Raw genomic sequence first — 18,044 nt, forward strand, 5'->3', positions numbered from 1 at the left:
AGACAGGAGTGTCAAAAAACCAAGGTAAGAGCGGGGAGAGAGGAGTGTGATCTGTGATTTGAACTACAATAGTGAGGGCGGGCCTCACGGAGGGTCCATAACAACATCTGAGGTCCTGCAGTCGTGGAACAGCAAGGAGTCCAGCTGGGATAGAGCACCGTGAGACAGACCAGGGGCACACAACAGGAACAGAAGAGGCCGGAGGGGAGGACAGGTCATGGAGAGGCTTACAGGTCTTTGTAACGACTTTAGCTTTTACTCTGAGCCACCACAGGGCAGGGAGCAAATCTGATTTACATTTTAAACAGATCATTCTGCTAAGTGAAGTCCAGAATGCAGCAGAGCACAAGCAGACACAGCGAGACCATGAGGCAGCTGCTGCAGTTACCCAGGCAAGGGATGGGAGCTGAACCAGGGTGGAAGCACCATGGGTGGTAACAAGTGGTCAAGTCCTTCTTCCTTCGTTCAAGCACAATGGGTTAAGTGGGTTCCACTCAACTTATCGCATATCCAAAATCTAAAATATACTAGTAGCAACAGACCCTTCAATGGGTCTCTAATTCCTTTAGTAATGCCTCCATACTGCAGAGATTTCATACACAGGCATGCCTTGTTTGATTGCGCTCTTTATTGCACTTCAGAAATATCAAACCAGCCACCATGTTCCCTTAAGCCTAATCTAGAGTAAGACCCTAACCCTCTTCAGTGCTGTGAAGACTGAGGTGAGGAAGCTGCAGAAGGAAAGTCAGAAGCTAACAGAGGTTGGTTCATGAGGTTTAAGAAAAGAAGCCGTCTTCATAACAGAAAAGTACAAGGTGAAGCAGCAAGTGCTGATGTCGAAGCTGCAGCAAGTTCTCCAGAAGGTAAGTAACAAAGGTGGCTACACTCAACAACAGATATTCAATGTAGACAAAACAGCCTTATATTGGAAGATGCCATCTGGGACTTTCGCAGCTAGAGAAGAGAAATCAATGCCTGGTTTCAAAGCTCCAAAGAACAGGCTGACTCTTTTGTTAGGGACTAATGAAGGTGGTGACTTTAAGTTGAAGGCAATGTTCGTTTACCATTATGAAAATCCTAGGACCCTGAAGAATGATGCTAAATCTACCATGCCTGTACTCTATAAAGGGAACAACAAAGCCTTGATGACAACACATCTGTTTACAACATAGTTTACTGAATATTTTAAGCCCACTGTTGAGACCTGGAAAAAAAAAAAAAGATTCCTTTCAAAATATTACTGCTCACTAGCAATGCACCCGGTCACCCAAGAGCTCTGATGGAGACATACGAGATTAATGTTGTTTGCATGCCTGCTAACCCAACATCCATTTGACGGCCATGAATCAAGGAATAATTCTACTTTCAAGTTTTATTATTTAAGAAATACATTTTATAAGGCTATAGCTGCCATAGATAGTGATTCCTCTGATCAATCTGGGGAAGTAAATTAAAAACCTTCTGGAAAGGATTCACTACTCTAAATGCCATTAGGAACATTCGTGATTCATGGGAAGAGGGCAAGATATCAACAGTCACAAGAGTGTGGAAGAAGATGATTCCAACCCTCATGGATGACGTTGAGGGATTCAAGGTTTTAGTGGAGAAGGTGACTGCAGATGTGGTGTAAACAGCAAGAGAACTAGAATGAGATGTGGAGCATGAAGATGGGACTGAATTGTTACAATTTCAGGATCAAACTTGAACAGATGAGGAGTCTTCTCTTACGGATGACCAAAAGAAACTGGTTTCCTGAGATGGAATCTACTCTTGGTAAAAACACTAAGATTGTTGAAATGACAACGAAGGACTTAGAATATTACATAAAACCTGGTTTTGCAATTATGAAAAAAGTTCTCCTTTATTTAAAATGCTATCAAACAGCACTGCATGCCACAGAGAAACTGTTCATGAAATGAAGAGTCAATCAATGTGGCAAACCTCACTGTTGTATTTTAAGAACTTGCCATAGCCACCCCAGCCTTCAGCAAGCAGCACACTGCTCAGCCAGCAGCCACCAACACTGAGGCAAGACCTCCACCTGCAGAAAAATTACAACTTGCTGAAAGCTCAGAGGATGATTAGCACTTTTTAGCAATAAAGTATTTTACAAACGCATACAAAGGTATGTACATTGTTTTATTTTTTTAAAAAAAGATTTTATTTATTTATTCATGAGAGACAGAGAGAGAGAGAAAGGCAGAGGCAGAGGGAGAAGCAGGCTCCCCGCGGAGCAGGGAGCCCAATGCGGGACTCGATCCCAGGACGCTGGGATCATGACCTGAGCCGAAGGCAGACGCTCAACCGACTGAGCCACCCAGGCGTCCCAAGTACATTGTTTTTTTAGATGTAATACTATCACACACTTCATAGAATACAGTATAGCATAAACATAACTTTTATACACACCGGGAAACCAAAAAACTCATTTGACTCACTTTACTGCAATTATCTGGCTTATTGTGGTGGTATGTACAATATATCTAAGGCATACCTGTGAGCAGATTAAGTTTTTCTGAGTTTTCCACCTTTCTAGCAATTTCTCCCCCATGAAATTTATATTCTTTCATTCCTAGTACTACCCAAATTCCTATTACCTAAAAATGGTATGGGGCAGGGAAACGGAGAGAGAGATTTTTAACTGTATGTATCTTTCATTTAAGTCAGTGATATTTTTTCCTTCTTTTTCTTCTTCCCAGTGTATTTTAACAGATGCCTCTTTTAAAAAGTGAAAACAAAAATGTAAGCAAACTATAAACCTTCTTGTACGCTAATAAAAATACTGAGCATTGATGGGATAGCTTTCTCTATTTTCCCATTTCCAAATGTTACCACAGCCAGTCTAGTAAACTTTATAATGTCTTCATCCTCCTATGCAGTAGTCTGTCCCACCTTCCTCCTCCTTTCCTTTCATTATTCAAACTTGCAGAGGAAAATATATACAATGTAAATGTTTGGTAAAAGAATAGAAACACAAAAACATTAGGAAAATGACATTTTGGTTGACTCTGTCACTCAAAAATAAAATAAAAATAAGAAGAATAAGCTTAATGGACTTCCTTTTTTTTTTTTTTTTTTTAAATTTTAGTAGCTTTCTAGTATTAGGGATCAAGTTGAGGTTTAGGTCATACACTTTTCCTGCCTTAAACAATTACTGTCCCTGAGACAGCCTGAAGATCTAAGGGCAGAAAAGTAGTAAAATATAAATCACAGAACTTTATCATGCAACTCTTAGAAGACTTCGTAATTTATTTCAGGAAAAGCTTAAAAGTTCTGTGCCTTCTGAAGACTTAAGGAACTGTTCTCAGTAACTAAAATAACAACTTTGGGATCCATGTTTATTAGATAAACCTCTTAGAATAATGTCACTTAACAGCTGAAGCAATACTCCACAACTTTAAGCTCTCAGACATGCATGATCTTATTTATTCTAGTATAAGGTATCAAATTATCTGAAAACAGGCTGACCCTTAATGAATGGTAAGATAAAAATCATTTTTCCAAAATCAAAAGTGGAAAAATTATTTACTAAAATATAAATATCCTCACAGAAAATGTTATTTTGATTTTTTTCATAAAATCATTTGCAGTTAGGGAGTTAACAATGGTTAAGCAGGTCAGAAGAGCAGGTGAAGGATTCAGTTCACTAAAATAGTCTTACCTTCTGATGTTTTCCACCGTTTCCATAAATCCTCAACAGTTATATGCTTATCTTCTCTGTGCAGATGGCTGTGTTTATTAGTAGCATCTTTGTATTTCATATCTTCTCTGATAAACTATAAAAGAGAAAACATTAAGTAAATTTAAATTCCCTATTTTATAATCTCTGTACACTCAGAAACAAAATTTTGAAATCCAGTAGGTGGCAATTTTCAGATAACAACTGGTATATTTTTGGTATTTTATACTCACATTATTCTTACATTTTTGTAAAATTTATTTAATAAAATGTCTTCTACTACTAATAACAACATCAAAAGTACTTACTTAATGCTCATTATTTACCAGGTACTATCCTACATTATAGTATGTCTATTCACTCTCACACACACACACTCATTTAACTTCATGATAATACTATATTATGTATCCCCATTTTATAGATGAGAAAACCAAGACCCAAAGAAGTAAAATAATTTGCCCAAGGTTGAAAAAATAACAAACAGCAAAGTATATTATGCTCAACAGCATGATATATTATATATATATATATATATATTATATACATAGTGCCTTTTTACGAAACACTTAGTGACAGGGGTGTTTCAAAACACAATTAATACTAATCTCAATTACTGCCTCATATTTCTGGGTTCTCCTATATGTGAAGCTATTACTTACAGTTGAGAGGCATCTGACTGCAGTGTTCAGAACTAAAGCATTTTATAAAACTGAAGTAGATCTCGATTAATCTTACTTTAAAATACAGAGAGAAAATGCACTAATATTTTCTTTGCTAAAAACTAACCTTCTCTGTATTTGTTACAGAAAATCCTTCAGTTGCTCCCCACTATCTCCCAAATAAAAAGTCGTTTGCTTTTTATTTGGGAGAAGGAGAAGCAAACTCCTTTTATGGCTTACATATCATTTTCCAATCCTATCCCCGACAATCTTTTCAGCCTGATCTTTTGACATTTTTCCCATATAAACGCATTACTCTAATTATACAAAAGAAATAGTTTTTTAAATTATTATGCTTTTTCTATCTCATTTCTGATTTTTCCTGTTTTGGTATTATTTTACTTGATATCTTTATTTTTTCAAAAATACAAGATCATACAAAAGATTATTTCAGAAATCCATAACGCAGAAAGTGAATATCCCCTATAGCTACCAAGGCGTATTTTTCTGACTTTTATATACTGACAATGAACATCATTTTCAGACAAAGGCCAAATTTTGCTTTTGTGTCATTTTCTGCTAAAACTAAAAAAGAAATTTTTAACCTAATATTGAGAAATCATTTCACTTTCCTGAGATTTAATAACCTCAGCTACAAAATGAAGAAACAACATTTTAGGATCAACACTACTCAACATGTCATGAGACTGGTGTTGGTCAGGAAACTGATACCTGTCTACAATACGTATAGAAACGGAGAGAAGCCATTTAGAAACCTTTATAGTAATGAGACATTTTCAAAGAATCTGACCCAAGCATGTGATAAATGTACTTATCGTGCGGGCCCCATCTATGATGAACTGAAAATGAAAAATCTGGTCCTTCACCATAGATACTTTGAAAAGCAATTACCTAGGTCTATTCTAGTGCTTACAAATTTTGATGTTCTAACTAGTGCCGCACTCTGTTTTTCTAAGTACCCTTTTTAAAAGTTATTTTTAAAGGGACCTGCCTCATTGCTCCAACTCCTATTTCATATTTGTCTAATTTACTATTTCTGCCAATTCCTCATTGTTCTTCCTGATACCTTCAGAATGCAGTAGATATACCTGGAAAAATCACTGTCACTGAGATGTTCAGAAACTGCCCCTAGCTTGGAAAAGGTTCAAGAGCTAGAGAGAAATTCTAGAATGAAAAGCATGATGACAAAAAAAGCAGGGAGGAAGCCTGCCTTGGAAATGGTCCAGTCAGTTGGAACAAATGGCAACTGTTTCATATATGTGATACATGAGGGGAAAAAAAAGTCCTAGGAAATTCTCTTCACCCCATGAACACAAAGAACCCAAAAGTAGAGTTCTGTGGCTTTAGGATCAATGTATTTCAGAAAACAGAGCTAATTTCCATATATAGACTAGATGAGGCATTCTAGCCAAGGAGAGGTGATTTATCATGACGGTTAAGCACTCAGACTCTGGAGTGTGACAGACTATATTCAAAATCTGATTCTACTACTTGTATTCTTTTTAGCCTATTTCTCCTTTGTACAGTGAGGAAAATAAAATTACCCACTACATATGGTTATGAAAAAGATTAAATTAAAAATTCATACTTAGTACATAGAAGTGTTAGACAATAAAAATAATTTGAGTTGTTATTGCTGTTGAAGTTTAAAGCCTGAATAAATTAGTTTCACCCTGACTAGACTGGTAGGTTAATATACATCTTGGAAAACATCAGACATTTATAAAGCTACAATTTCCCAATACTCTTAGAACTACCATTTAAGACATTCTGAAACAAAATACATAACACAGAAATGAAGAGGAGAACCACAACCTTTTCACTGACTATGTAAGCAGAGATTTTCCCAAAGGACATCTGTCATCAAAACAACAGTGTCCAAGGTCTGATAGGTGAGTCAGTTAAAGCAAATGCGTTCCTGGAAAAAAACTGCAGGGTCTTCCTGTCTTGAAAATAATACTAAAATAGCTTAGTATAATGTCTCAAGGGAAAGAATGCATAACCAGAAAGGACTACTGTTAGCCACACTTGTACAGATGAAAATGGAGGGTTGACAATTGATTCGATTTGATAGCGTTATTTAAGGAAACCAAATACTGGAAGTAAATTTTACAGAATTCCAAAGTTTGTCCTTCACCACTATTCACACCGCTATCTTAACGTGGATGTTCTAAAAATGCACTGATTCCCAAATTCTTAGAAATGATACCATGCTAATAAAGCATGAGTTGCCCATGTTTCTCCATCCCAAAACTGATCTTATGACAGTGGTGGAAAGCACAGATTCAATCTTCAGACCGTGAATATCTCAAATGTACTATTTGCTATATGACCTTAGTAAGCTACTTTCCCCCGCTCTGTGCTTCAGTTTTCTCATGAGCAAAATGGTAATAATAGTCATATATCAAAAGTGACTTTATTGCACATGAAATGTTAAAAACAGTGCTTGGTATATAGTAAACACTCAACAATGTCAGCTATTTCATGTAAATCATTTGTTTTTTAAAATAACGAGTTAAATCTTTGCCTTGATATGCACACTCTATATCATTTCTTGAAGTGGCAGAAGATAAATTGAGGTACTACAGAACACCACTGATAATCACTGATCTGAGTGCAGTAATATCAAATCTTGCTTGATACCTGCCACACAAAATGCTGTAACAATGCAGAGACACGGGCTACTACTAAGATATTTGTCTTAATAAGTTTGATCTTATCATCTAAGATGGATGATGACACCTACACAAAAACGTAAGAGAACACAGGCAAACTGGAATATGTTTTCATGGAATTAAGAATGAAAAAGGTAAATCACTTAACATCTGAGAAAAAATTCTTCATATCCTAAATTCAAATATTTTTTCAAACATTAAAATTCTATACTAAAGAAAACTTCAAGCTGATTTGACAGTCTCTACACCATACCACAAGCATAACTTTACACTTTTGCCCAGTAGCTACAGTTATCAGTTATCAGTCCTTAATCCCATTCCCTAAGCCTCCAAACATCAAAAGCCATCAGTCAATCCCCAGTTTACCCACAGTAAGTGCACCAATGACCTCCCTAGGATTCTGTTCTGTTCTCAGAACAGCTCAGAACTCAAGTGGCTCACAATGACTCTCAACACCATCTAAGCTAGACTGTAGCCTTTTATGAGCTAGGTAGAGAACTTAACCATTATTTATTACACTAATTCAATCGAATGATCAGTTAATAGAGATGACAGATGACAAACAACTAGTTTACAAAGACCTGTAAAACACAATATATTTATGAGCTGAAGTATGCCAGTCATTTGTTTTACCGGAACCAATACATGACCTATATCATGACTACTCTTCAAGATTATTGCTGATTATAATCCAAAAATCTCTTAACAAAATTACCTACGATTCCATCAGTTTATCCAATAGTAAATAAGGAAATAGAAAGAAAGAAACAAAGAAACAACTATACTGTCCTTAAGAACACCAAAATAAGAGTCCAAAGGCAGAGGCAAATGACTCATCTTCTGTGTTCTCATTTGGAAAATAAAAGGTAAACAAAATCTTAAAAAATTAGAAATATAAAAAAGAACATAGTTTTATAAATATATGGAGAATATCTGTTGCTTTTATTTATTATTATTGTTATTTTTTATTATTATTATAAAAACAAGTAGGTATCGTGGCAAGTAGGGATATACCATAGTTTTGGCCCTAGTTTCCGGCCAAAATCTACTATAGGCTTTGTTCTCAGTTTCCAGAACTCTGAACAGACACACAGACACACACACACACACACACACACACACACAGACACACACACACACACACACACACACACACACACACACACCCACTTAACACAGACACACACACACACACACACACACACACACACACACACACACACACACACACACACACACACACACTTAAATGTCTTCTGGCCATCCATGAACTTGTGGTGATCAATACTCATGAGATCACATAGGTCAAAATTATACCCATCAAGCATAACAACAATAACATATAAGGTGAGTCAGATTTAACATTAATATGTGAATTTTTATGGGGCGCATGGGTGGCTCAGTCGTTAAGCATCTGCCTTTGGCTCAGGTCATGATCCCAGGGTCCTGGGATCGAGTCCCACATCAGGCTTCCTGCTCCGCGGGAAGCCTGCTTCTCCCTCTCCCACGCCCCTTGCTTGTGTTCCCTCTCTCACTGTGTCCTCTCTCTGTCAAAAAATAAATAAAATCTTAAAAAAAAATGTGAATTTTACTTTAAGTATAACTAAGCATTCAAGATGTAACAAAAAATCTCCTGCTGTTTTTTTACTGGCTAAAATTTAGTAAGTCAGAACTTGTATTTCCAGCTAAGAAGAGGTTACAGATACAAGGTTTACCTTACCCACCCTCCCCCCAAACAACTAAGAAAACAGATAAAATATATGGAACGATGGTTTTCAAGACACTGAACATCAAGACAACAAAGTACAGTGACCCCTGGAGACCAAAAACAAAGTATGCCCTGTGACTGCCCTAAATTAATTCCTGACGAGAACTTCCAGGATAAGGCATAGGAAGAGGGAACCCAGGCAGAGACTGACAGTCCCCTGAGTTGAAAACACAGAAGTGGGGGAGAACTAAGGAGGGCAGGGATTACAGTACTAAGTACCAGAGAAGAGTGAGCCACAGAGAAAGAAGACCGGATTATCTAGAAAGGGTATTTGAGTTTTCAGTGACTACTGATCACCCCATGCACGCAAGAAAGCCACAGCAAGCCAAAGAAAAAAGACACACAAAAAATTTAGAGCAGTCTTTGAAAATTGCAAAGGACAGGGAATAGTGCTTGTTCCAACAAGACAGAATGGAAAATCTCCTAATTTGTAGGTCATCAGGTAGAATACTACTAAGAAGGGTTTTGCCCTAGTACTGAGGAATACTAACCCAGACTAAACTACATCGATTCTGCCCCCCAAAAAGCTTATAAATACAAGCCAAGGGGATTAAACTGTTTCCATGTAACTTAACCCTGCCCTAGAATAAAGCTTAAGAATATGTCTATGTATACAAAATACTCAGTACCCAAACAAGGTAAAATCCACAATGTCTGACATCCAATGAAAATTACCAGGTACTCTAAGATATAGAAAAAAACAACCCACAACTAGGAGAAAAGTCAATCAAACCAATCCGAGAATGGCAACGATGAGAGAATTATAAACAAAGACATTAAAATAGTTCTTATAGCTATATTCTGTATACTCAAGAAGCCAGAGTAAATACTGAACATGTTAATGGAGACATTTAAGACTGAAGTATTTTTTTCAAAGACCCAAATCAAAATTCTAAACATTAAAACTACAATGACTGAGATGAAAAATACACTAAATGAGATTAATAATAAAAATAACAGACTAAAATGTCAGCAAACTTAAATACAGTAAGCATGAGGAACTATCCAAATTAGATAGTGAGCTGTGGGACAACTCCAAGCAGCCTAACAAAAGTGTAACTGGAGTCCATAAGGAGCCAAGAGGGAGTGACAAAAAGATGTACTTGAAAAAATAATGGCCGAAATGTTTCAAATTGTATTAAAACTATAAACCCACAGATCCCAGAAGATCAATATAGCTCAGAGCAGAAACACAAAGAAAACTACACCAATACACATCATAATCAAAGAGCTTAAAACCAGGGGTAAAGAGGATACTCCAAAGGCAACTGGGCAGGGAGGGGGTGAAGGACCCAACAGGTACGCAGAACAGACAGGGGGACAGCGGAGCGCTTGCCAGACAGAAGATACGATCCAGAGACCACTGAGGGAGCACATTTAAAGTACGGAACAAAAACTGTTAACCTCCAATTCTTATCCAGCAAAAACATCTTCCAAAAATGAAGGCAAAATAAAAACTTTTTCGGACACACAAACAGTAAGAGTTTATCACAGGAAGTCCTGTACTGCCCGAAATGTTTTTAAAAGGCCTGTAAGCAGAAGGAAACTAGTACCAGATGGAAATCTGAGCACAGTAAGAACAGTTTTGAAGGAATAACAAAGGCAAAAGCTTAAGGGAGTTCAAGAAAGAAAGAGGTAAGAACGACAGTACACAAAGCCTTCTGAGGGAGCTCGTTGGAAGAGAAGGACAAGGGAGCTGGGCGATAACCAAAGGGAAACAGAGTCAGGGCAAGTCTTCACTTTGTCGTGTGTATGAGGTGGGAGGACAGCGGCAGCTTTGCACCAGTTGTGAAAGATCCAGCAGAAAATGGAAACTTCTGAAGCATTGCCCTAGAGCTGCCAAGGGGAGCCGAGAGAAGGAAGAGTGCTCAGGCAGAAGAATTCACTTCTGGAAGGGGCACAAACAGCGAACTGACAGGAATTGGAGAGAATATATAGTTTACAGCCATAAATGGAGGTGGATGAGCAACCCCAGGGGCCTCATATGGCCTCTGACAAGGACAGAGGAAAAACTTCCCTACCCCAATCCTACGATCGCTGGTTAGTTATCACATCACTGGGATAAGATTTTAAACACAACACAAAGTATGGGAAATAAACTAGCAATGGGAAGGTAAAGGAAAATTACTGACCAATTATACTTAATAGATTTTATAGCAGCACAAAAGATTTCTCTTCACTTGTCTTCTACAAAAGAAAATAACAGTTTCAAAATCTGAGGATCAAAATGTTCTATATCACAATTGGAGTGGTAGATACATGGGTATGTACATTTGTCAAAATTCATGAAACTGTATAGCTAAAATTTCTGCACTGAATTGTAAATTCAGAATGTAAAGTATATCTCAAATATTTAAATCATCAAGAATTTCAAGAAACTCGGGCGCCTGGGTGGCTCAGTTAAGCGTCTGTCTTCAGCTCAGGTCATGATCCTGAGGTTCTGGGATCAAGTCCCACAACAGGCTCCCTGCTCAGCAGAGAGTCTGCTTCTCCCTTTCTCTCTCCCTCTATCTCTCCCCCTGCTTGTGCTTGCTCTCCCTCTCTCTCTCAAATACATAAAATCTTTAAAAAAAAAAAAATTTAATAAAATAAAATTTAAAAATGTAAAAAAAAAGAATTTCAAGAAACTCTATATTTTATGGGCACAATTTTATTCATTAAAAAAGATATTATTTATTCCTAATGTACTGCTCATCTCTCATGATCATTAAGCCAACCTCTAAGAGATTACATTAACTTGCCATATATTATACTTTGTAAATGTCTTTTTATTATTTTTTGGTTTCTCAGGGTAGAAAATACTTCCATTGGTGAGACTCAGGGTTGTAACTGTCACCCTTTTCTTTGTGTTTTTTGGTTGTTTTGTTCTGTCACAATTGAATTTCATTGGTTGTTCTAGGGATTAGCACACAGACATTTGAATTTGTACACAATTCTTCATGTATGTACCAAAAACCTGAAAAATCATGTACTTGTGATTCTTTTCTAAGCAGTTATTCCGGTGACTTTCCAGCTTAAAATGTGGAGGTAAATTTTCCTTAACAGGATATCAAGTATTATCATCTTCAAATGTTGTACAATGCTACACAGTTAAGGCCCACTAATGCACAGTTTAATATCATATATACTACATACTCAAATTTTAATCTGTCACAGCACATTAACAAAGTTACTAGGAAAACTGGACTACTACAGCTAAAGATGTTATAGAGTGTGCAAAATTCTGACAGGGAGAGCCAAGATCAAGGAGTGTTTTTCCTGAGGAAACAATTTTACCAAAAGTAACACAAGAACAGAAGTAATTTAAAATGTTCAAGATGTATTAAATACACGACTGAATTCAAATTGCTATTTAGGATGCTCTGTGTTATGGGATATAAAAACTACCCCACCCCATCTACGGAATGTCAGGCTGACACCCAAGACAACCAAAGCCTCCCATACTCAATATCCTACTATTTTCTGGCTATACCAAGCAAATGACTTCACTTCTTTAAAAAAAGCATTTACACATAAAAAATGGGATAAGGTGGGATTCTCTCCTTAAAAATGTTTCTAGAGCTACTAAAAAACTTGCAATTACAAAACAGTTGATAAAAATATTCCTCTGGACTGTTTAAGAAGGGAGACAGAGACCACTGATAAGACATGGTATACGATATTAATCAGACTGGGCTGCTCTCTCTCTCTCTCTCTCCTGTGGTATCAGAGGCAAACTCTCATTTCCAGTTTCTCTGTTTTCTGTAGGTAAGTCTTCTCTTGTTTCTTTGTTAGCCACTTCAGCCTGTTTTCCCTTTGCACCCCTTTTCCCTTTTATTTGCACTTTTTTATCTGAAGATTTATCTTTTCCTTCTGCCATTTTTGGATTCATTTCCACTTCTGCAGATGCAGGTTTAGTTGACAACCTTGCTGATCCTCCCCTTGGCTCCTCCTTTACTGCCCCCTCAGCAGAGCTGCCCTTCCTCTGGGGCATCATGATGGCAGGGCAGGCATGGGCTGTGTGCATGTAGCCCCTGGTGTGCCAAAAGCCTTCACAAAGCTGGACTGCCTGGCTGCTGTCACTCCTCCTGCCCTCTAGATGCTGGAACCCCTGTAACCCATTTCTCTGAAAATGACAATCCTATACTGGTATCCCAGGAATGCTGGCTTGCTGGGTCTCCTAGTTATAGCCTACAGAAGGAGTTCAATTTCCCTCTATCACCACACACATATGCTATGTAACTAATGTGAGACAGGTAAAACACAGAGTTGGCTGACAGAGGAAATGAAATGGAAATAGGGTCAAGCTAAACTAGAAAGCAACAAATACCATAGTGCAATGCAAGGGATTTCCCTGGCTTAGAAGAATATTGGAAGAAAACACAAAAATAAACAGGGAAGCTTTATATGGATGAAGTTCCATTTCAGCTAAATCTTAAAATTAATCTTATAAGATATAGTTTAACATGCAAAATGGAACAGGAAGAGAATGAGAGAAATCATGAGTGAAAGGCCTCTCCCGGCATGAGAATATGGATGTGTCCAAAGAGCAGTCTGTCAGCAGTTTGGTTTGGGGAAAGTGAAGAGAGTGCATCAAGAAACTCCAGAGTAAATGATAATGGCTAGAAGGACAGATTATGACCAGACTATAAAAGGTCTTAAATGCCAAATTAAGAAGTCTAGGCTATATATGGCAGACTATAGTGGTGGTTCTCAAAGTGCAATCAACTCTAATGTCAGTGTTCTGAACACAAAGTAGATTAAGTCTATTAAATGTATGTTTGACTTATGATATCTTCAACTTATGATGGGTTTACTGGGATATAATCCTCTTGTCAGTTGAGAAAAAGATGTGTACTCCAGAGCACTCTGTTCCTCTTAACCAGGTCTACCCTCAGGCACAACCAGTTAACCAGAGCCTAACCTACAGGGGTATTATCAGAGCCGAACTGACCAGGCTCAATTCAACCCTACCGGTCTCTAGCCTTCCGGTGGGAGAAGAGAAATACCCAACTCACTCTAGCCATCCTATCCCACCGAAGGAAAAGAAAAAACCAAAACTGAGAAACACTTGTGAAGGTCACAGTCCAGAATCATTGGTTCACTAGAAGACTGGGACCTAATCATGGGTCTACAGAACACCTCCCCTCCCTGTCACACCTTACCACCATATTACTACAGGTCTATTTACAGCCATTTCTTTTATCCCATACACCATGTCTAGCTCTCAAGAAAAAATGACAAGACATACCAGAAGGCAAAAAACACCATATGAAGAGAGAGAACAAGCATCAGAACCAGACATAGTAGGGACTGATCAGATGATGGACTTAAAACAACCAAGATTAATATGCTGAGGATTCTAGTGGATAAAGTAGACCATATGTAAGGACAGATAAGCAATACAAGCAGAGACAGATATCCTAAGAAAGAACCAGAAAGAGATGCCACGGATCAAGAGCACTGGAACACAAATTAAGAATTCCTTTGATGGGTCTATTAGTAGACTGGGCACAGCTGAGAAAAACTCTCTGCCCCAGAAGACAGATGGATCAATAGAAACCTGCAAACCAAAAAGCAAAAAGAGGACTGAAAAAAACCAGAACAGAGTACCCAAGGACTGTGAGACAACCCCAAAACGTACAACATACGTGTAATGAGAGTGCCAGGAGAAGAAACAGAGAAAGGAACAGAAGAAATGCCTGAAACAACAAAGACTGAGAAAGTCTAGGGCAGTGAAGATACCCTGTATGATATTATAATGGTGAGTGCATGTCATTACACATTCATCCAAACCCACAGAATGTGTAACACCAAGACCAAACCCTAATGACAACTATGGACTTTGGGTGATGACGACATGTCAGTGTAGGTTAGTCCTTGGTAAAAAATGTACCAGTCTGGTAGGTGATGCTAACAATGAGAGAGAATATACACCGTGGGGGGGGGGGGGGGGGGGCAGGAATATATGGGAAATCTCTGTGCCTTCTCAATCCTGTAAAGCAAATTGCTTTAAAAACAATTTTTTTTTTAAATCTTATGGAATACATACACTTTAGGGTGCAAGAAAAGGGAAAACAATGAAGAAATCAGAGGAGAAGCAGGAAGAAAAAAAACCAAGCAAACTCTTTTCAGTGCTATCCCCCACACCACCATACTCCAGTCAGACTGAATTATTGGCTATTGCATAAATTAGTATCTTATATTCTTGCTTTAATGCTTTTTCCCTCTCCCGACCCTTCTTCTTGGAGTGTCCTATCATCTACACCTGTAAAAACCATGCCTACTTCCAAAGGTGGATGGACCTTCCAAAGGTCCATCTCAAGGACTCCTACTCCATGCTCTTCTAGATGCTCCTCAAACAAATGTACACGCTCTCTTCTAAGACACAAGAGCACTTAAATGATTCATGTGTATTTCTAGTACATAATATGCCATGACATGCCTTGTATTAGACACATAGAGCCTCTTACGCCCTAGTAGATGGTAAGCTTATGGAAGTCTATGCTTGTTTTTCATTCTGCTCCATATTCAGTACAGTGTTATATATATAAATAGGAACTTTAAAACATTAGGTGTGTTTTGTTTTTAAATGAATGCTCAACAACGCCCTTAGGAGCCTAGGCATATTTCCCAAGCCCTTGAAGGAACCAAGGAACCAAGAAAAATGAAAACAAAAAAGGCAGCTAGTTAATTTTAAAAATAGTTTTTAAATTCCACAAAAATTCCTACACTTCCCTAATTAAGACTTCAAAGAACTTTTAGGAACTTAGGAGATATAAAAATAAAGGTCAGTGGGCAAGGATTAGCAATTAAAGTGAGGGGCTCTCAAATATTTTTTATCAAATTTTTGAAACATTTTCAGGATCAAGGCAAAATATTCCTTCATCTTAAAAAGGTTCTCTTTATCAACTGAACTTAATAGCCTTACAGCCTTAGCCCTCCCGGCCTAATAGCCCTATAAAAAAGGCCAGTGGGTAGGGGGAATAATAAAAAGCAAGTCATCGACACTTGGTAATACCAGTACTTCGTCAACGCCGTGAGCAAAGCCAAGCCAGGCCAGACCCAGCAAGGCCAGGGTAGAAAGCTTAAAGGAAATACGGGGTGAAAAGTAGTCTTTAGGGTGAAGTAAGGTAGATTCTCCAGCCATATGTAAGATAACACTCAAGACACAAGTCAATACGATTCAGAGCAAATACAGGGAACAAGCAGGTACAAGGTCCCAGTGAAAGAGCTGACCTCAATGCCTAAAGGTTTGCAACTAAAATTGAAGTCATTAATAGAAACACAGTTCAAGAATGTAACCAAGGGCATTCTTTCAGAGTCCACGGCTCAAAACTGAACACAAGTTCAAAAAACAACAACTTGGAATTGTGCCTGTGTTCAGGAGTGAACTGGACTTGGGATGGTTGGGCTCTAGCCCAGTCCCCTACGCTGTGTGACCTAAGGAACATAATCAAAGCCATAGTCTCATCTATAAAACAGGGATACCACCTACCTTGCCTATCCCAAAACAACATTACTGAAGATAATGTGAGACATCATAAATGCTTTATGAACCATGATGTTATAATCAACATACAGTGGGGTTATCTGGAGGATAAGAACAATTTATCTTTTATCTCCCTAATGTAGCATAGCACCTTACCATTTTAAGGCCTCAAGAACAACTTTCTAGAGCAAAATAGTCTTCTGAAGACCACGGGGTTAGTGACTGCAGCACTTACTTCTGGGAGAAATTCTGGCAGGCCAAACACTGGATAGGTGAATAGGAAAATTTAGACTATTATACACAATTCTTCAGATACGAATAATTGGGAAAGCCAGGAACTTACAACAACAAAAGGGGGAAAAAAAACCCAGGGGGACCTGGGTGGCTCAGTCAGTTAAGCTCCAACTCTTGACTTCTGCTCAGGTCATGATCTCAGGGTTGTGGGATCGAGGCCCACATCAGGCTCAGTGCTCAGCGTGGAGTCTGCTTCAGATTCTCTCTCTCCCTCTGCCCCCCCCATGCATGTGCTCTCTCTAAATAAATAAATTTCAAAAACAAATTCTAGAACTCAATGAAAGGGTCAATGAGTTTTAATATAGAAAATATTGTTAAACTATTTTATTTCTAGAGAATAAAAAGACAAAAAAAAAATCACTTAGTTCTAGGAAAACTAGAATTATGTCAAAGTCTCTGTCATGTTACTAGAAAAGAAGGTGCCCATACATAAAGACTTAGCATGATAAACCGAACTGAAATAGATCCAAGCCTTACTAATAGCACAAACCTTGGCACAATACTTGGATCAATTTAATAACAACTTAGTGAAGTGAGCAAGACACAGACAAAGGTAACTACAATGGACAGCAGACTGTTGTAAGATGGACAGTGAGGTAAATATATGGCCCCATTTGCCTAGGACAGTCCTCACTTACACCTGTCATCCTCATGTAATTATTAATAGTACCCTCTTTTACTCTCTAAACAGTATGGATGATGAATTATATGTCACCATATCCATAACAAAAACAATTGTAAGGTAGATAGAGTTAATGTTACAGTAAAGGCACAATTTTATTTAATTCATTTGTGAAACAAGAATAAATAGGCTTTCTACCCTGGAACTCAGATGTTTTAAAAGACGAGATATGTGAAGTGTGCCAAACTCTCAAAAAAATATATTACATAAATGCAATGCCATGCCGTGACCCTGAAAATGCCTGGGGGGGGGGGGGGGAGCAGGACCGGCCGCTCAGTCAGGCCGCAGCTGAGGCAGCACAGGCGCGGATCCTGACCCACAGCCCTGCCCCCTTCCAGTGTGTTAACAGTTTTTAATACGAAACTCCTCTTAAGGGAAATGAAAAACCAAAGGAACAGGAATGGGAAAGGATTTTTTTAATGAAAACATATAATTGCCAAATATTCTGACTAAAGAAAAGTGGCAATCATTTGGAGGAGGGGGGCTAAAGGATTTACTAGTTGAAGCAGGGGCTGTGGTAACATCCTACAAAGAGACCAAAGGTACTGGGTTGAATGTTTCAAGGCCATAAAATGATTTCAGAAGTTTCTGGCTCTTTACAGACAAATCTCATAGTACAGACCATTCATTCCCAGCTTATAAACTGGTTGTATTTAAGAGTGTGTATCTGCCATTTGAAACACATCTTTCCACAGAAACTGTTATGATATTTAAGTACCTACCTACTGCAGCACAAAAGCCCACTTAATCCATATGTATTGAACTAGATAGTACCAATGGCGTTTCTCAAAT

General features: G+C 38.1%; 1 protein-coding gene across 4 annotated transcripts in view; it reads right to left on the bottom strand.

Moving 5' to 3' along the window:
* STIM2 (stromal interaction molecule 2) overlaps positions 1 to 18,044 on the bottom strand; it is a 142,709-nt gene that overhangs the window by 52,359 nt on the left and 72,306 nt on the right. For all 4 annotated transcript variants that reach the window (XM_088021225.1, XM_028088134.2, XM_028088143.2 and 1 more), the window contains exon 3: positions 3,662 to 3,776. In XM_088021225.1, coding sequence (XP_087877351.1) covers positions 3,662 to 3,776 — 115 coding nt within the window. The remainder of the gene's footprint in view (positions 1 to 3,661; positions 3,777 to 18,044) is intronic.

Source organism: Eumetopias jubatus, unplaced genomic scaffold (assembly GCF_037043125.1).
Source record: "Eumetopias jubatus isolate StellerSeaLion01/CBP00866 unplaced genomic scaffold, mEumJub1_p1.0 scaffold_2, whole genome shotgun sequence".
In the NCBI taxonomy this organism is placed as follows: Eukaryota; Metazoa; Chordata; class Mammalia; order Carnivora; family Otariidae; genus Eumetopias; species Eumetopias jubatus.